The 21128-nt window shown below is 36.4% G+C and overlaps 3 protein-coding genes across 3 annotated transcripts in view; 1 reads left to right on the forward strand and 2 right to left on the reverse strand.

Annotated features, from left to right (window-relative positions):
• Positions 1-2243: 2243 nt before the first annotated feature.
• Positions 2244-3224, reverse strand: LOC101888985 (uncharacterized). Its single transcript, XM_005177385.4, has 3 exons — positions 3065-3224; positions 2809-2985; positions 2244-2484 (listed from the first exon to the last, which is right to left on the reverse strand). Exons 1-3 carry the CDS (start codon positions 3120-3122, stop codon positions 2276-2278), a joined length of 444 nt encoding a protein of 147 aa, XP_005177442.1. The 5' UTR covers positions 3123-3224; the 3' UTR covers positions 2244-2275.
• Positions 3225-14092: 10868 nt separating this feature from the next.
• On the reverse strand, positions 14093-16806 carry LOC131803681 (uncharacterized). Its single transcript, XM_059125171.1, is given in 4 exon segments — positions 14093-15865; positions 15868-16191; positions 16194-16339; positions 16404-16806. Coding segments are annotated over 4 exon segments (2247 nt in total). The 5' UTR covers positions 16475-16806; the 3' UTR covers positions 14093-14159.
• A 1840-nt stretch (positions 16807-18646) lies between these two features.
• LOC131803666 (serine/threonine-protein kinase 26-like) overlaps positions 18647-21128 on the forward strand; it is a 3647-nt gene continuing 1165 nt past the window's right edge. Inside the window, 8 exon segments of the mRNA XM_059125111.1 lie at positions 18647-19599; positions 20013-20111; positions 20169-20301; positions 20304-20736; positions 20738-20804; positions 20869-20884; positions 20887-21013; positions 21075-21123. Of these exon segments, the coding sequence (XP_058981094.1) occupies positions 19585-19599; positions 20013-20111; positions 20169-20301; positions 20304-20736; positions 20738-20804; positions 20869-20884; positions 20887-21013; positions 21075-21123 (939 nt within the window). The 5' untranslated portion in view covers positions 18647-19584.

The following is a 21128-nucleotide window of genomic DNA, read 5'->3' on the forward strand; positions in this document are numbered from 1 at the left end:
ATTCGGATTTGCAAATTTGGAGCAAAATCGGATTATTCTTTCACTTTCTGTGCAGAAAATATTTTTTTTTTTTTTTTGAAATTTTCGACCTTTTATGGGGCAGGTACCAGAAGGAGTGGACCGATGTTACCCATCTCCGAACTCGATCTAAGTTTGACAAAAATATTACGATGTACCAAGTTTGGACCCTTCGAGAGTTATCGTACGCACCAGCCAGACAGACAGAGGGACGGACGGACATCGCTAGATCGACTCCAAATGTTCTGAAACGGATTTGGTCCAAAGAAACCTAGGGTCTAAAACCGATATTTCGACTAGGCACGTTTTGACCGTATCAAATGATATAGAGGGTATATATCATTTGATACATAGTAAAAACTATGGCGTTGACTTTGTTGCAGTTTTTTTATCTCACCCTGTATTTGGTAAAGATCGAACCATTTCTTCTGGTACCTCCCACACATAGGGCTCAAGATTTTAAAAAACAAAACGCTCAACGATCTGTTGTGAAGATGATATATATCTGCGAAGCCCTTAAAGGGTAACAATTTTCAATAATTTTATCTGTCATAACTTGTGAATCAAGTCAGGGATTCTTTACAACTTGCTATATCTAAATATATGTCTCTCAAGCAGAAGCCTGAGGTGAATAGGGAATTCATGATTTCGCATAAAATTGGATATAAATGTCCGATTTTCTTGTGATTTTGCCGATACCAGTATTTTTATCTGCATTAGATTAAATATGACAAGTAAAAAAAAAACATTAAGTTCGGCCGGGCCAAACTTTTAATACCCTCCACCTTATGGTAAAGGAAACATTAGAAGAAATGTGTCAAAAACCATTGAAATGCCGAATATCGGAAGGTACCGTTGTATGGGGGCTATACCAAATCGTAGACTTACACTTGCAATGTTTCGCCAACGGAGCTAGAACCCATTATGTCCTACAAATCCAATTTTCAGACAAATACGTGAAAAAATGTGTCAAAAATCATCAAATTACCGAATATCGGGAGGTACCGTTATATGGGGGCTATACCAAAACGTGGACCTATAATTACAATGACTCGCCACACGAACTGGGACCCATTGTGATCTACAACTACCAATTTTCAGATGAATTCGTGAAAAAATGTGTCAAAAATCATCAAATTACCGAATATCGGGAGGTACCGTTATATGGGGGCTATACCAAAATGTGGACCTATACATACAATGTTCCGCCACACGAACTAGGACCCATTATGACCCACAAATATCAATTTTTAGACAAATCAGTGAAAAAATGTGGCAAAAATAATCAAAATACCAAATATCGGGAACGTGGACCGACATATCTCATTTTCAATACCAACCATCCTAGACACAATACAAATTGCTCTACTAAATTTTGGCGCTCTACGTCAAAAAATGTGGGCTGTATCGTGATTTCAACAGATAGACAGATGGACATCGTTAAATCGACTTAGAATTTTATGCTGATTATGAATATATATACTTTATGGGGTCTACGACGAATATTTAAGGATGTTACAAACGGAATGACAAAGTTAATATACCCTGCTTTCCAAGGTGGAGGATATAAAAATGGAATACTTCGGTCGAATATATCTGGTAACTCACGCACATTTTAACCTTTTCTAAAAATTCTCACATATCTCATTTAAAGTGAAGGATATAGTCGATGTAGTCCAAACCTGGCACGACGCAATATTTATATCATATTTATTTAGGTCCGATACAAAATACATAATATTGGCCGAAAAAAACCCACTCCATAGAGGTTGAATAATCATAACAGAAGTCAAAATATTTTTAAGTAATCGAACACTGGCTGTCGGCAAAACCGACCTATACTTTTTTACTTGTTTCATTATCTGCCATCCGTAACGGAACGAGTTGCTTACGGTCGAGAACTGCCAACTCAGTCAATTCAGAACAGAAGTATGACTGTCATAAACAAGTATAGCCATTAAAGATATGACTAAAGAAACTTAATTAGTTTTTTAATTTATGAACCAAAAATTGAACATTGGTTCTGTAATAGAAACATTTCAAACATACATTTTTTTATTTAAAAATATATATACTGTTCTTATTTCAAATACAAATCTTTTTATTTCAAATACAAATCGTTTTTCTTTTCGATGAATCTTAATTTTTCGTTTTTAGTGAGATTATAACTAATGCCTTTTGGCGACTACAATGTACAAAAAAGGAAACTAACAAAACCATAACAATACTGCGTAGACTAAAATATAATTTAAATAATTTAATTTACAAATACTTTAGCCACAAATAGGAGACCAATCATGGTAAAAATACTAGAGGAGAAGGTTCCAACGGAATTCTTCTTATTGCACGAGTCCTTGGTACAAACATCACAGGTCTGTTTTACCCAAGTTGAGTTCACGAGGGGGGCACTGCAGCTGACGGCATCGTCCGGAATGCAGCCACGGACATCGAAAACTGTTGCTTTGCCTATTAAAAATTGAAAAAATAGACATTAATATATTATTAATTAAAAATATATATTAACTTTTAACATTGACTTATGCCCTGTTTTTGTATGACAATTTGAAAGTGGATCAAAAAGAAAAAAAAATCAATTCCTTGTTATTTTTTTTTATTTCTGGAAGTGGTGTTTTTCTATCGAGTTCACCTTCGTACCGTCATACAAAAACAGGCTCTCAAAATTTGAATTGCCGAAAAAATTAGAATTCTCCAGCAATAAAAACTTTGTTTATAATTTTTTGAATATTCCCAAAAATGAATCTATTCAGAATTTAAAAAAAAAAAACTCACCAGCACTGTAAATACCAACATAGCATGCGTATCTTGTGGTATTAGTAATTTGAACATTATGATAGGTATTCAGCAGAGCATCACGTGTAGCATTGGCATTTATTTGGTTACATTGCACGGTAGTGGGATTTTTGCAGGAATTCACATCACGGCATTCGTAACATTTCAAGGAATTTGCTAAATAAATACATAAATGCAGATATGACACAATTACTTTCACTTGCACGGTATTTCAAAAATATCAATTTTCATTTACCCAGCGGCAAGGCGATAACGGCAACAAAAGCCAAACACAACAAAACTTTTCCGTACATATCGATTGGTATGTTATTTTTTCTTTTGATTTTATTTCAATTTTTTTTCCACTGCTTTTAAGTTCTGCACCCGGCGAGCGTTTAGTTAATACTGTAACTTCTCTTAACCGTCAATATGAATTTTATAACAAAACCTCTTTGCCTTCTTGCCTTGAGGTCGTCTGTTCTTATCAACTGTGATATGACAAAAACGAAACGTCGTCTCTTTTTTTTGTTTTATTTTATTTTTACTTCTTGAGCGTTAATGTTCGTAATCGAAATTGTTTGCATTGCGCCAAGGAAGTAAATTGTATTATTATTTTGTTATTGTTGCTGTTCGGCTGTTCATTTGTTATTAATAACAATGGATTACTCACACTTTAATCAATTCACGAAAGAGTGTTAATCACACCAACCCCATCCCGCCCTAATAATCGGGTTACACTTGTTTTATAAATATTTGCATGACAACTAAAATGTAAACAATAGCCCAGGTGACATTTGAAGAAAACATAATGAAAGTGAAATCTTCAACATGACTGCTCGAACATAGCCTCCATAGAAATATTCACAGTCCTTTGAAACATATTATTTAGAATACCCACCATGATTCTACTTAAAATCATGTCGGCCGGGCCGACTTTATGATACCCTACACCCCTCTACATATTTAGTAGAGCTTTATATAATAAATAAAAATCGAAAATATAACAAATCGGATGAAAAATATATATGGGAACTATAGCTATATCTGAACCGATTTTCACCAAATTTAACATACTTGTTTCTAGGCTCAATTTGGTCATAATTGCCAAATTCCATCCCAATTGGGTTAATATTAGACGTTAGGTGCACAATAAAAGGCAAAACGGACGAAGACATATGTGGGAGCTATATCCAAATCTAAACCGATATCGATAAAATTTGGGAAAGGTATTTTTGTGCTTTTTTTTAATTTATTTCCCCAAATATCGTTGTTACAGAGCACATATTACGGCTGCGGAGGACAAAAAAAAAAACAAATCGGATGAACAATATTTATGGGAGCTATAGCTATATCTGATCCGATTTCGATCAAATTTGGCATACTTATTTCGAGGCTTAACTTGATCGAATATGCAAAATTCCATACTATTTGAGCAGATATTACACGTTTGGTGCACAATAAAAAATCGGACGAATATACATATGGGAACTAAATCTAAATTTTGACTGATTATCTCCAATTTCAATAGGGTTCGTGCTTGCGTTAAACAAATGAATTGTGTAAATTTTCATCTGGATCGGGCAATAAATGCGACCTGTACTTTGTTTACAAAAATACAGGGACAGACAGGCAGACGGACGGACATACATAAATCGACTCAGAATGTGATTCTATGCAGATCATCAAAAAAAGCTATGAGTCTATCTCGTTTCTTTTTGCCTGTTACAAACAAATGCACAAAGACATAATACCCCGACCAACTTGTGGTGTAGGGTATAAATACCTAAGAGATCCTTCCAAAAATACACACAATTATTTTATTTGATGTTCTCTTTTTCGTGACGAGCTGATTTGTAATTAACAATGAACAATTAAAAAAAAGCTTTAAGTTCGGCAGGGCCGAACTTTGAATACCCTCCATCATTTGGAAAAAATTTGACAATTTTCAAAAAAAAACCGTTAAACATTCTGTTAAAAAAATACCGAATGTAGCAGTTATATTGGACCTGCATAGGCAACTTTTGTCATAAACCATAACAATATTCAAATGTGAAATTTGGAAAAAAAAAATCGGTGAATACATTATTCACTAATCATTATTCAGCTAAAATCATCAGAATTAATCTTCTGTCATAGGCTGTAGTATCCAATACGAACTTCAATTACTAAATTTGAGACAATTCCGTTGAATAATGCCGCTAAAATCATCAAAATACCGATTATCTGGACGTACCGTTATATGAGGGCTATACGAAAACGTGGGCCTGCGCAAACAATTTTCTGTCATAGGCTGTAATATCGATTCCATTCCAATTCCATATTCATCTCATGTTTCTGGTTGAGAGAAATATTTAGATATAGCAAGTTTTAAAGGATCGCTGACTTGTTTCGCAAGCTATGACAGATAAAAGTATTGAAAATTGTGACCATTTGGGGGGGAGGTACCAGAAGGTATTCGCAGATATATATCATCTTCACAACAGATCTTGTGTTGGCAAAAATGTTTGTATGTGTGAAATTTTAAGGGAGTTAGATGCTAATTTCGCTCTATTTGAAAGTTTTGTTTGTCAAAATCTTGAACCCTTCGCGAGGGAGTTACCAGAAGAAATGGTCCGATCGCTACCATCCTTATAACAGGTCTAGTGCTGATAGAAATATTGAGATGTGCAAAGTCTAAATGGAATTGGATGTTCATTTCGCGTTTTATGAGCTTCCCCTTTGTGGGGGAGACACCAGAATAAATGGAGCGATATATCCCATCTTCACTGCAGATCTTGTGTTAGTAGAAATAGTGGGATGCGTGAAATATGAAGAAACCCGGATGCTTATTTCAGATTTTATAATCGTTTTGGGTATTTAAAACTTGGATCCTTTGTTTGGGGGGTAAATGGTCCGATCTCTTCCATCTTTATAACAGATCTCGTGTTGATGGAAATATTGAGATATGCCAAGTCTTAATGGAATCGGATATAAATTTCGCGTTTTATGAGCTTCGTCCTGAAACGGATTTGGTCCAAAAAGACCTAGGGTCAAAAATCGTTATTTCGACGAGGCACGATTTCGCCGTATCTCTAGCCATATGGCTTATAGTATAAAAAAACGTTAGAGGCATTCTCTGAAATTTTTTGTGAAACTATATTTTAAAAATTCAAAAAGGAATGAACAAATTTGTAATAAACAATCCGTCAAAAAAGCTCAAAGGCATAAAAATGCTCAAATCGCGTCTGAAAAAATATAAAAATACGATATCTTGAATATATCAAAATTTAGCTACAATCACTTGCGGTTTGGCTTTTCGATTTTGTTTATTTGTAACTAACTGTGGTTGAGATCGCACTTGGTTAGTACATTAAAACTTTCCAACAAAAACACCCACAAATTAGTCACTTGATATCGAGTCACGAGATATGTTGCCATAGGGAACTGTAGTAGGCCACCACCAATTTGAGACAAACAAAAACATGTTGTTTGATAAAAAAAAAATAATTGATATTGAATAGCACGAAGAAATGTTTTCATCAGATTTTCAAAAAGATGTATGAATGTTAACCAAAAAAATTTTAATATTTCTAAAGCAAACGGGACACACCATTCCCCATCCCCCAGCGAATCTTGTATAAATAATAACAGGAAAAAGCATAACAACAAGAAAAAAACACCAGCCCAGAAACAAATGAAATGATACGTGATAGTAATACACGTATCACGTCGTATCTTCAACAGAATATGCGCCAGGCAAACAAGGAAGCAGGCTGGCTGGCAGGCAGGCAGGCAGGCATGTGACGGGACAAACATAACTCCGGTATGTAGAACATGATGCTATGCAATGTCATGCCGATGTGGATGATGAGATGCCATGTGATATGGGACATTATCCAGGAATGTTGGATAGATGATTCTCGGTTGTGGCAACAAGAATGGTAGAATAACAAAGGCAAAAACAAACATTGCGGGGCAACAATATTATATTTGAAACATTTGTATGCAACCATCAAATGTTGGAATATGTGACCTCCCAAAAAAAGCTAGAACTACATACACATATAAAACAAATGCTAGTTAGGAACCAAAAAATCCAACTAAAATGGAGAAAAAATATCTTCCAGTTTCGCAAAAACCAAACACATATTTACATACACATGGGCATGCATATTTCAATTCAACATCGTCATCATCGACAATAACGTGGGATTTTGTGAGAAAAAAAATTGCTACTAACTCAGAATCCCTCGGTGATGTTTGTAATACCAAGCAACCATTGCTTGGAATCCAAGAAATTGTTTCTTTGCCAAGGGTAACTTTAAGCTAATTCTCATTTTGCCTTGACTCGTTCACAAAACCGGAGGATAGAAAGGATCTGTTTTCACTTTGTAGTACTCGGTTTGTATTTTGTCATTTATTTGTTTACTTGTTGTTGTTTTTTTTTCTTGGTCTTTCCAAGTCACTACTACTGCTACTGGTCTTTCATATCGAGCATTTCTCGCCAATAGTCTCCTGTCGTTTTGTAGATATTCATTGTTTCAAATAGTTATGTTTAGTTTAATGTTTCTAGTCACGTATCCTTTTTAATCCTGACAAGAATATTATTTCCATAAAAATCACATGCACACACATACAGAGCCATACACACAGCGTGGAAGCATAACCAGTCGTTATTGTGAGCCAAGCAAGCCGCCGCAATGTCCTTTTGACAAAGGAGGATTCAAAACAACATTGTCAAATTGGCAGACCCGATTCCATTTCGGGTTGCTATTATTCGGATGGGTGGAAAACAATTATTCGGTAGGTTTTTTCAAAATATATTAGAAAAAATATGAAAAAGTAAAAATCCAGTAAGGAAAAGTGAAAAGTCGGTCGGGGCCGACTATATGATACCCTACACTACTATGCGTATTTAGTAGAGTTCCCGTAACAAAAAAATTTACTTGAAGTAGATCATATCGCCTATCAACATTTGGCTTTAAAGCAGTAATAGTTTGGTTTCAGAGGAAACTACTATATGGGAGGCATATCCAATTCTGAATCGATTTAAAATTTGGCAGAGACATTTTAATCTTTTATACCAAATAACATTGATATAGAGTGCATGATGTCACTTAGAGAAGGATTATATTAAAAAATATATATCGGAATCAAGTTCCACAAAATGGAAACGTACGTCCCGAAGTTCACTATATTTGGGGTGATATTATATGCCATTATTTGCACAATAAACCTGAAATCGGATTAAGGATATATATGGGAGCTATATCCAAATCTAAATCGATCTTGATAAAATTGAAAACATATATGGAGATATATCCAAATCTTAATTAAGTTTGGTGAACTGTATCTGGTACCAAATATCATTGTTGTCGAATGCATATTACGAATGTGAGGGCCATAAAAACCAAATCGGATGAAACCTATATATGGGAGCTATAGCTACATCTGAACCGATTTTCACTAAATTCGAGGTACTTGCTTCTAGACTGAATTCGATTCGATGTGCCGAAATTCAGGTCATTTGGACTTACATTGGCCATTCAGTCCACAATTAACCCGAAAACGATTGAGGATATATATAGGAGCTATATCTAAATTTGAATCGATCTTGATAAAATTTGGCAGAGGTATTTCTGGGCTCTATAAGATATCTGGTACCAAATATCATTGTTGTCGAATGCATATTTCGAATATTAGGGACTTAACCTACTTGCTACTAGACTGAATTTGGTTGGATATGCCAAAATCCAGGTCATTTGGGCTGATATTGGCCATTTGGAGCACATTTAACCCAAAATTGGTTGAAGATATATATGGGAGCTATATCTAAATCTGGTCCGATTATCACCAACTTCAATAGAGTTCTTCCTTGGGCCAAACAAATATTGTTTGAGAAATTGCACCTCAATCGGAAGAATACATGGACAGACGGATGGACTGGCATTCATAAATCGACTCAGAAAATAATTTTATGAAGATCCTCAAAGGTAATTATGGATCTATCTCGCTTCCTTTTCCATGTTACAAACAAATGCACTAGGGTATAAAATTTTATACCCTCCACCATGTTAAAACTTGTTGTATGGACAAATCACAATGGTCAAAATCTCTAAAATTTTCCGGAAGAAATTTGAAATTAAAAGAACCTGAAATAAAAAATTACAGCCGATTTGGTTAAAAAATGGACCAAAATATTCAAAATGCAAAAAATCTTTAAACTACCTACTGAGAACAAAAACATCGCCAAGAAGTTCTACCTTTTTGACCCGCACCAACACCATCCCAGTTTCGACCAGCGACTGCTACTCAGTGTATACATATTCGGGACTAGCAAATGAGGGTGATGACCTCTGTCGTTCCTACCCTACTGAAGCCGAAATCAGTGAATTGGCTGGACCATCTGAAGTGTTGGAACCGATATGAGAAGCTGTTGTCGACGGTTAAATCGCCCTCGAACTTTGGGAAAAAGGATGATAGGTCATCAGTCACTTCTAACAAAGTAAAGGTGACGGATCCGAAGAAGTGTATTGTATATTTTAAACGACAATTTGCCGAGCACCCCAAAAACGATACAGCGTATCAGATTTCTTCCCTCCGATGAGGCAAAGCGTTAGGCCCAGGCGTAATCTCAATGGTAATGTTGAAACAATTGGATATGAAATAAGTTGAGTACCTGACAAATCGTTCCCAATGCCTGGAAAATGGGTCAAAAATCCACAGCTTCTCATTCAAACAGATGGTTCGTACGAAAAAATCTTTATTTTTTTAAAAATGGAGACAGACCTACAGAAGGGTAACGAATTTATAAAAGTCATTTTAAATATATTCTCAATCCCCAAAAAATTGTAGCCTCAAAAATTGAATTTTTTCTAAATAAAATTTCTTCAAATCCCGATGCTCTATTTCCAGCAATTTCCATTGGGAATTTCAGTTAACTTAACCTCCACCATTGGGTAAAGAAAAAATTTTAGGGCAAAAATATCTGGACTCAAACGTGCTCCACTTTAAACTACAAATTTCAAACAAATCCGTTAAAAAATGTGGCTAAAATCATCAAAATACCGAATATCGGGAGGTGCCCTTATATGGAGGCTATACGGAAACGTAGACCTATATGTACAATGTTTACGCCACTAGAGCTAGACCACATAACGTACTACAAATACCAATTTTTTAGACAAATTGGTGGATATGTGTGGCTAAAGCTATCAAAATACCGAATATCAGGAGGTGCCGTTATATGTACTTCTGTGCCAAATTTGAAAGCTCTACGTCAAATATTGTGAGCTGTATCGTGATTTCAACAGACAGACGGACAGACAGATGGACGTCGTTAAATCGACTTAGAATTTTATGCTGATCATGAATACATGTACTTTATGGGGTCTATGACGAATATTTAGAGGTGTTACAAACGGAATGACCTTCTTTCCACGGAGGAGGGTATAAAAATCAGTCGGCCTCTGTGGGTTGATACAATTACATTTCGAATCCCATAAGTCCACCTCTAAATCCTTATTTGGCTCACAAATTCTAAGCAAAAATATATCTAAGAATATCTACTTATGCCTAATAAAAATATTCGGCTGGTCATGTATATATTGCTACATTAAAAACATCTGGCTCCCTGGGAATGGGTACTAACACATTCACCGAAACCTGAAAACATATTTTGTTCATGCACCATCATAACCAGTTCATGAAACATTTCACACACACATATTTTTTTTGTTCAAGAAAATACTTGGCATTTCCTTTCGAAACGCATACCATAAGCTTATGATGGAAGCTTTTCTTGGATTTAGAAACAATTTACAAATAGAATATTCAAAATAGTCATTGAATTACAAACAAAACTGTGACAGGAGAATATTTTGAGAGAAAAGCCTGCTAAATTTGTCACTTATTAAAGGCCACGACAGTTCTCTCTTTAAGAGCATGTCAACCTTCAGCTTGCATTATAAATCGTCTTTCCCTTATTTCAACACGCGCTAACCAAATGATTTCGAAAAACCCAACGGTTTGGAAGCCATGGATTTCAGTGATGCATTCATATGAACAAACCTATCCAACACTTACCTCAGTGCAAACATCACGTACAATGCCTGCAGCAAAGTGGACATCATGTAATGTTTCTGTGTTGTTTTTTTTTTTTTGTTCACAGTAGTGTACATGCATATGGAAATCCACATGTCCTGACTAGTAGCTATGTGAACGTATAGATGAATGCTGTTATTCTAATGCTGAGTTATGCCGGAAATAGCCTAAGGGCAGCATGGGCAAGGTGAAGTCATTCTAGTTTGTTACATATTTGCTGAAAAATCCACCAGAATATTTAAGATTTGTGACATTATTTCCATTGGAATTTGAGAGATTGAAAGTACCACAACAATTTTTATGACTACTATTGGGCGACATGAAAAAACTGCAACCAACTTCAGACTGCGGTCATTTCTAAGCCACTCGTCCGACAGCTGGTAAAATTCCAGTGACAGCTCATTACATTGTTTACAAGCGTACAGAAGCATATTGGTCAGAATTTTGCAGAAAAAAATTATTCGTGATGGAAATCAAGCGTCATAGTGTGATTTCTTTATATTTTTCAGGAAAACCACAAGTGGCTATCGTTAGAGCACTCCAGCATTTAAATCACTCGTAACCGTGATACTGGTAGCGTAGCCCGACGTCAAGGAAGTGTACGGAAGAAAACAGCAACATCAGCAGAAATGGTTCGAAAAGTAAAGAAGCGACTTGATCGAAACCCGCGTCGCAGTGGCTGAAAAATGGTTCGTGGGCTGAACATATCGCAATATTCCATTCGGCAAATATTGAAAAATTTGCTCGAGGTAAAGCCATTGAAATTCCAAAAAGTGCAAGAACTTACACCGCAACAGAAAGAAAATAGACTCAAAAGAGCTAAAGAGTTGCTTCGCTTGGCCGAAAGTGCTGAAGTGCCGAATTTGGTTTTCTCCGATGAGAAAACATTCGTCGTCCAGCAGTTTGTAAACAAACAAAATGATCGTGTTTACTTGTCAAAGAGGTCAGCTGAAAATGTACACCTTCGGTTGGCCACCAGAACTCAAGCGCCGGTCATGGTGATGGTGTGGGCCGCCATAACAGCTGATGGTCGCTCTCAGGTCGTATTAATCGACCGTGGCATCAGAATAAATGCGGAACATTATCGCGAAAATGTTCTGGAGGGTGTATTAAAGCCCTGGGCACGCAAACATTTTGGCCGCAGACCTTGGACATTCCAACAGAACTCAGCACCATCGCACTCAGCACGCGCCAACCAAGAATGGTTACAAAATGAGGTTCCTCGCTTCATTTCCAGCGCACAATGGCCACCAAAATCTCCGGATAGCAATCCGTTTGACTATTGTGTCTGGGGTATTTTGGAAAGCAAGGTTGGCACTAAAAAAAATACCAAAATTATAGCGTTTGACGTTGTTGCACCATGTATAGACAACGAGACCTATTGTGAACACCAAACTCAAAACAATTCCTTTGAAAAGTATGGCTAAAATCGTCATAATACTTAATATCGGGAGGTTCAGTATATGGGAGCTATATTGCAAAGATGTTCCCTATATAGTGGGAACACAATCTGCAAATTTCCAGAAAATTCATACCTGTTTATGTAGAGAGCTTTAAGCCAGGGTCTGAGACTTTCCGTCGAAGTATATCCAACACCGACTACGCGACCCCAGGTATTCTAAATTTGATACTTTTCATAAGATGTGAAACTTTCTCCTATGGACAGATTCCAACACAGGCTACAAGACTAAATCTACTTTTAAAAAAGTAAAGATTTATTGAGTGGCCAGTCTTTGCAATCAGTGGCGCTACAACTTTACATTGATATCCATATCTCTGGTTTGGACAAACACTGCGACCACATCAGACACTAATGGAACTATAGAGTCCCATAACTCGGGAAGGCCGGACTTAACGGTACACCAAGCGGTACCTATGGAAACATTTTCAATTATTCCACGCTGGCCTAAATCCCCACTAAAGCCTTTATTTCAATAAATTGGAGAGGAAGAGAAAAAATTTGAGTTGCTGAGTAGTGATTTTTATTAGGAAACATTTAACTTCAGCCTTTAACAATCTAATTTTATATTCAAAAATCTACATCCAAAGGAGAAGTCTTTTTCTTATAGAAATAAAATTATGTTTAAAAATTCTCAAAACGAGAAGTCTGAAGTCTATGAAAAAAACGTTTTATTCCCAATTTTCTTTTTCAGAGATTTTTTTTTTTGTTTTTAATAGAATCTTTATCTTTAGAAGACAACATATGTGGAGTTAACCTAATTCTTATCAAAAAAATATATTGAAGCTGTATATTTAACCTATCTACTTTTGGGAATACAACCTTCTTCCTAAAAAATATATACCTTTTCTGTGTCATATCCCGTAAAAATATAAATAACAAAATTGGCTGAATCTGTGGATTCCCCAACATTGGAATTTTTAGCAAATAAATAAACATATCAGATAAACTCCGACCATGACTTAATTCCTCAAGTATCTTTAAAAGTATGTGACCGATTCTATATGTTACAAAACTAATTTATCAACGCTGAATTATTGTACATTTTACAAAAATATAAATATTCCCCCTAAGAAGCCTTTCAACTTAATTTTTTACCTTTCTTGTTTTGGCTGAATTGTTCGTCATTATAGAGAAATCTTAAATTGTCAAATGTTGTCATTTCTTAGAATTGCTTATCAGATAAAGAAGCCCAATAAAACAATAAACATCACTTAATCACCAAGGTATTGTTGTTGACGAAAGGGGATTCCTCATGTCACTTTCATAATTTGAAGAGCATATTAAATATTATTGGTAAAGCTATGATTCTTCGCCGCTATCTAATCAATATGGGCCAAGAATGCGAAAAAGGTATAAACCAAAAAATATTAAGTACTTTTGTGGCACAGAAAGGTAATTAAAGAGTAGATTTTACAGATGGCTTGGGAGAAAATCTTTGTCTACATAATGACATTGTAAAGTTTTGGACGAGTAACGACTGTATCCATTGAACAAAATATGTCAGCATAATTAAAAAATCAAATAAATTATGTTTCTAGCAACATCTACTTTGAAGATACAACCAACAAAATTTACTTACAGCTAATTTATGTATTTTCGGCCAATGAATTCCATATGTATGGTCTGTTGATGGGCGAATGATGTTTTGAATTTGCTGTGTTGATTTGTTGGTATGTTATCTGAATTTCAATTGGTCAGTTTTCTTTTTTTTAACATTTGTCACTTAAATATATATTTGAATAAAAGTTCCAAATCACAAAAAAATTTATTTAATTCTATTTTTATTCAGATCAACCCAGGGCTAATCTTATGAACACTTATTAAATACGACACTGGCCTTTAATGCGGAATGTTTGCAACGCAACATATCACATTTCAGGGCATAACTATGTTTGCAAACTTGACAGGTAAAGGGCTTCACTTGTAGATGGAACCCTTTCAGATGCTGTAGCAGACCGTTGCGACGTTTAAAGCATCGCTGACATAAACTGCAAATGTGTTTCCTTTCTTCGGTATGTGTTATGCTGTGTTGGCGTAAACTGTTGGCATTCGGAAAAAATTTCGAACACACCGGACATGTGAAATTTTTATTTTCAGTGCTTGCATCAGAATTTGCTGCAATTTTAGGTTTTCGTCTATCCTTAATGGTCCGGCTATATTTCTTTGTAGGTTGCAACTGTAATTGTTCAACATTCTGTTCTAAATTTAAACACTTCTTTTGCAAGGTTTGATAGAGCTTTCGCAATTGTTGATACTGATTGGCCATGGTGTTGAGAGAGATTTTGTGTGGATTCTTCTTGACAATATTGCGACGTCGATAATTGGTTTGTCTTTGTTTCATTTGCGTAACATTATCTCCCCTTACGTCGCGGCGACGTATCTTAAAGCTATTTTTGAGCATTTTTGTGTTTTCTTCCTCGTTGGTGTTTCCTTTTGGATTTTCATTAGTTTCAGCAACGATATCCTTCGCCAGTTTTTCCAAGTTCTCAGCTGGACGTTCATAGACTTCCTTAGCACTGCTTAACTCTAAATTCTCAATTACTTCCGTTTTCATGTGACATTTACTCTCCGTGCTATTTCTCTCCACCAATATGTTACTGGTCGGCACTGTAACCATGGGAGTACCATGTGTTTGAGTATAGTGCTCTTTAAGATTTTCCACAGAGAAAAACTTCAAATGGCAAACCATGCAGGCATGTAACTGGCAGCCACCAGCTCCAGATTTGACTATACTTTCATTAAGTACCACAATACCATTTCCTTTACTCGTCGGCTGTTGTATAGCACTAACGGAGGTGACAATTGGTTTCAAGGCGCGATTTTCAAAAGAGTTCGTTTCTGAATATGATGGATCCGATATGTAATTATATGCCGGGTCTTTACACAGGTTCTCATTTTGTCGCACAATATTGTCGTCGCTTAGGTTTGGATGCTCCGTAAAAGTTCTCTCATCTCCATCAGATTTTTCGGTCTTGTAAACTTGTTGTTCCTCTTTGAAATCGTCGGTATCCACATAGGCATAATTATGTTCGTCCATTAATAAATGCACCTGCAGGAGTTCATGGGCAGTTAGCATATGGTTGGAACGCTGTTCATTTACTCTTTTCGGCGATTCTTCACTCTCATTTACAATGGTATTGTTGTCATCATCGGGTATGTTTATAAAAGGGTCGTCGAGGTTAATGATTTCCATGATGTCACAATCGTTAATGGGAAAATCACAAAATTCATATTTTTGGTCTACAGCTTCGCCGCCTTCGGTTTCATCATGTTGGCCATCGGCCATGACATCATATTCATCGTTGGCTCCAAGTTCCTGTTGCTGCTGGTCATAACCCACTTCAGCCACTTCCTGCTTTACCCGCACTGCCAGTGGCTCCTGTTTGATCTTTAATGGTGGTTTCTCTACGGCTTTCAGTTTGTATTTCTTTTGTAACTCCGTCTGAGCGGCCCACACAATGTCAACAAATTCACAGAAATGTTGAAGATTTTTATAGCAGGCAGAACACAGCACTTGGGAAAGGCATCATCCTGTTGTATATTCAGTGTGGGAAAACATTTCTGTAGCATGCCATATAGCTCATAATTGGAAGCAAATGTAACTACTGGAACTGAACTGACACCACAAAGACGGCAATTGGTTTTGGCAATATTACTGCTGGCTGCAGCTTCAACATCTTCCAGCTGTTCTCTAATGGCCATGATTTCTTTAAACTCTTTGTCCTTTTGGCTCTCTTTGTCCTTTAATACGTTTCCATCATATATCGGTTTGTTTCTACTGTGACTTTCCACATAATTTCCCACATCCAGGACCGAGGGTACAGCAGTCTTTTTAAGAGTTTTCTTTCGTTAAACGATCGAAAGTCGTCCTCACGAAAATGACGACTACACAAAGAACTCCAGCGTGAGGCTCGCCAGTCTGGTCCTCTTTGCTTTTGTATAAACGACTCCCATTGTTCCAACAAATCCTTCCGTTTAAGAGGAAATCTATAAGGAAAAAGGAAATATGTATAAATAATAGACATTGGAAGTTAAGTTACGGCGTACTTACTTGTGAAAGGATATGTTCTCTGAATGTCCATATCGATCATTGCAATTCACCACTGCACAAAATGAAGGCATTTTATAAATATGTTGCTTTTTAACGTACAAAACACTCAATGGACTTGGGGCAAATCCAACTTTACGGTCATATTTGGTAAAAATGCATAAACTTCAAACTTCACAAATTGTTTTCCACCGAACTTGGTATATAAAGTTACACTTTCTGGATGCCACAACAAGAATTTAAATAGCGTAAATCTTCATTAATACGATCGAAGTCTCCGATTTGGTCCAATTTCTGCGAAGAATGCCTTCCTTCCAGGACAAAAGTCGTATTTTGGACGAGCGTATGTCCATCTGTGTCACACCAAAATAAAACGCGTACCTAATTAGAAGGCAAAACAAAATGACCGATAGCTCTATTGTTTACGAATGAGTGTACTGCATACCGTCGAAAACTTTGTTGTTTACGAACTACGAACATGAGGAAAAACGCAATCAGCTGGAATATTCATTTAAATGAGCAGGGAAGTAGATACATTGATTCCGCGGTGGCTTATAAAAATTTGTAACAATTGTTGCAAATTGTTACTGGATGTCTTCTGTTAACACAAAATATCTGCAAGAGAGAGCGATTTGAGAAAACAATTTTGACAGTTCATTCACTGAGAGTTTGCAATTCTTGCTGGACAAATTTCTTCTTGCAATCACTTGTAAACTCTTCTTCTTCTCCTTCCGTTGATTTACATTCGGACAAGCAATTTAAAAAATTTTATTTTGGAAATCACAAGCGCAATTCCTTTGTTTTTTTTTTACTTTTTTGAAATTTCTGCATAATTAGACGCACTAAATGCTTTGTTTTGACAATCCAGCTGATTTCTTGCAAGTTTCTGCAGGAATTCCGTCTATTACTTTTCACAGTTTTTTTTTGCAAAAGAAATTAAAACTACCTTAATCTAAATTTTTGGTTTTCCGGCTATCGAAAAATAGTAAATGTCAAAACGTAGAAAATAAGGACAACTATGATACAATAAAAAGGAATCACAGAGCTGCTTCCATTGCCATGGAATTGAAACATTGAACTGTTTAGAACATATTAAAAGAAACATGTTAGTAAACTGCAGAATACAACACCAAGGCTATGCCCGCTTCATGTCAGAATTATTTAAATTATATGCAAAAGTTGTTCTTATTTATTTTATATTTTCCTAATTTTTAAAATAAGTTAAATAGATTCTTCAAAACAATAAATACCTACCCAAAAACGGAAGAACTCGGGCACACTCAGTAAAAAAAATTGTAATCAGCTTGTAGCTCTACCTTACCTTTTATTGTACCAAGTTTATGATAACTTTCACGAAACATTAACAACTTGAACCTAAATGTTCGATAAATAAGTGCAATTTTGAAAACTATTTTTAATGCATTTTGTAGACACATGTTTACATTTCCACATAATATGGACATTTTTACTATATTTTGCACTTTTACTTCTTACAATATTTTAATATAAATTAGTAATTAGTAGACTGCTTTCACGCAATCATAATGAACCACCCCAAAAAATTATGATGGCAGTCCTTTAAAATCTACACAAATTCGGGTTGGAAATCATGCATTATACAATTTTTAAAATTTGAATTTCCAACGGCTTAAGCAGTGTTGAACTTCTAACGAAACAGCTGTAATTGAATGAGACAAACATATACGCTTTCATATGTTCTCAACTCAATTTGTTTTGACACTTTGTCTTTTCGCAGCAGCTAGCTTTCATATATCATCTCTGAATAAAAGAAAAATATTAGAGAATCGGGGCAAAACATCTCGGAAAGTTATTATTGCTTATTTACATAACGAGCATGATTATTTTTAATAAAATCGTATAGTTTTATATTTTTCGTAATATAAAATTTATGGCCATTTAATTTCTATTATTTCCACTATCGAAAAAGTTCTGGGAAAAAGTTAAAATAGCAAATCTATCTGCGAAAAAAATCTGAAACGTTGAAAAAAGAAAGTTTAAACCTGTCATCTCTATGAGAGAGGGAGAGAATGTGAGCAAGAGAACAACAAACCAAACAGAAACAGAAGACGAAATAAATTGAAAACAAAGCAAGTCAAGTCGATTGAATGAAATAGGCAAAAAGAAGTGGTGAAACAAGATCTATTTGTCTTTCGACCAGATTAGAAAAAAGAATTCCAAGTTGTTTTTTTTTATTAATTCCAATTTATATGCATAAGACATAACCAGCCAAACGAAGAACGAATATAGATGTGAACAAGAAGAAAAAGAAAATCGGCAAACAAAAGACAACACATTTGGAAATTGATGTTGTATTGGAGATATAGGGAATTATTGCCAGAGACTACAAGCCGTGTCACACAGCAAGGGCCAGCCACAACAGTCTGGGCCGAGGAGCGCAGCGGAGCAGCGTAAAAACAGATTGACAGTCGCAGCGCAAATTGTAAACGTAGCAGTCAGTCAGTCATTGAGTGGAAGAGGTAGAAGCAAAGCTAAAAAATACATATATTTGTGGTGTGAATGCAAGCAGCGCGAAGTTGCGAAACAACAATAACTACGACAACGACGACGACGAATAAGAAGTGGCACAAGACAATCCGACAGAGTGGTACACAAGAAGTGGAGAGACGTGTTCTTGGGTTCCCGTTGTAGTCCCAATTTTCCAAACAGACTGCTGTTCTCTCTGTGTATTGTGCAGCGGCGGTGGCGAAGTAGCCAGCCACAAAAAAGGGGATCCCACGATCATCATCATTATTGTACACTCCCTCTGCTAGACCCCCAACCAATGTTCGTGTGTCTCACACCTTTCCTCCTGATCGAGTAAAACGATTCAAAATCTACGTTCGTGTGTGCGTCTGTATGAGTGAGAGTGAGGTGTGTGCTTAGAGTTTTGGTTTTTACTATCGCTGCTGCTGCTGATGTTTACGGAAGTTATAGCCGCTGTCTTGTAGTGGATCACTGTTTCTATTAAGGGAAAAGAAGTGTCTTGTTTTGTTGTTTGCATTTGTTGCTGCATCACCCGCAAAAGGCGGAAGAGGAAGCCGTAGCTGCCAATTGTTGCAGCAACCACCAGCACCACCACCAAAGGAGGAGCAGTCATACTTGTCAAGTCGAGTGCAGCGTTAGACAGACAACACATTGCCACCGACATCATTTTCTGCCCACCATGTCGTGGACAGAGGTAAGTAAAAAGCGAAACAATTTCTTACCATTTATGGGCAAACCCTTGAGCGCATATCTTTGGAATGGAACTTTATGGCCTTAGATAAGGGTCTCCTTGCTCTCCCATCTATACACGCATATGTATACCGGGAGTATCGAATCGACACCAAAACAATGAGATCATCAATCACTATTTGTTTTACTTTATCGCAATTGTATTGTTGTTGCCACTTTTTCAACCACATTCTTTCGAAATTAATTTTTCGTTTGCTTCGATGTCTTACAAATCGCATTTGTAGCTGAAAAATTGCAGCGTAAGAGCCACAGTGTTCAACGGACAACATGCATACCTGGCAACAGCATTAACATTGGGACACAAGATAATGAAAAACCTTAATTTAACCAGTATATAAATATTCTCGAAAATTACAGCAAAAGGTCGATCCGGAGTTAATCTTCACAAAACAAGAACGTATCGGCAAAGGATCATTTGGCGAAGTTTTCAAAGGCATCGATAATCGTACTCAACAGGTAAGACACCGATGGAGTAAAAATGTTGCACATGTTTAATTATCGTCCTCTTTTTAGGTGGTTGCCATAAAAATAATTGACTTGGAAGAGGCTGAAGATGAAATCGAAGACATACAACAAGAGATTATGGTGTTGTCGCAGTGCGACTCACCATTTGTTACCAAATACTTTGGCTCCTTTCTCAAAGGAACCAACTATGGATTATCATGGAGTATTTGGGCGGTGGTTCGGCATTGGATCTAATGAAGGCGGGTTCTTTCGAAGAAATGCACATAGCCATAATATTACGTGAAGTTCTCAAAGGTCTGGACTATTTGCATTCAGAGAGGAAACTACATCGTGATATTAAAGCTGCCAATGTTTTGTTGAGCGAAATGGGCGATGTAAAGCTGGCTGATTTCGGTGTTGCCGGTCAGTTGACGAATACCACATCAAAGCGCAACACATTTGTGGGTACACCATTTTGGATGGCACCAGAGGTCATTAAACAGTCCATGTATGATTCCAAAGCTGACATTTGGTCGCTGGGCATAACGGCCATTGAGTTGGCCAAAGGTGAACCGCCCAACTCTGAATTGCATCCTATGCGTGTCTTATTCCTTATACCCAAAAACAATCCGCCACAATGACGGGAAACTATACGAAATCTTTAAAGATTTTGTTGAAGCGTGCCTTAACAAGGATCCCGAGAATGTGAGTTCCTTTGATAGCGAGTAATGCCAACGTAAATGTTAATATTGTTGAACTCTATTTTCAGCGTCCTACTGCAAAGGAATACTCAAGTATCCTTTTATTAAAAAAGCTAAGAAAAATTCGTACCTTATCGATCTGATAGACCGTTACAAGAAGTGGAAGCTTCAAAAGGGTGATGAAAGTGAAACAGAATCCGAAAATTCTGATTCGTAAGTAGAGAGAGGCAAATTGTCGTAAATCAATTAATTTAATATGTCTTATCCTTTCCAGTGATGACTCCAAACCGGGTTGCAATAATGATGAACCGTGGATTATGACTGTAAA

Source organism: Musca domestica, unplaced genomic scaffold (assembly GCF_030504385.1).
Source record: "Musca domestica strain aabys unplaced genomic scaffold, Musca_domestica.polishedcontigs.V.1.1 32, whole genome shotgun sequence".
Taxonomy (NCBI): domain Eukaryota; kingdom Metazoa; phylum Arthropoda; class Insecta; order Diptera; family Muscidae; genus Musca; species Musca domestica.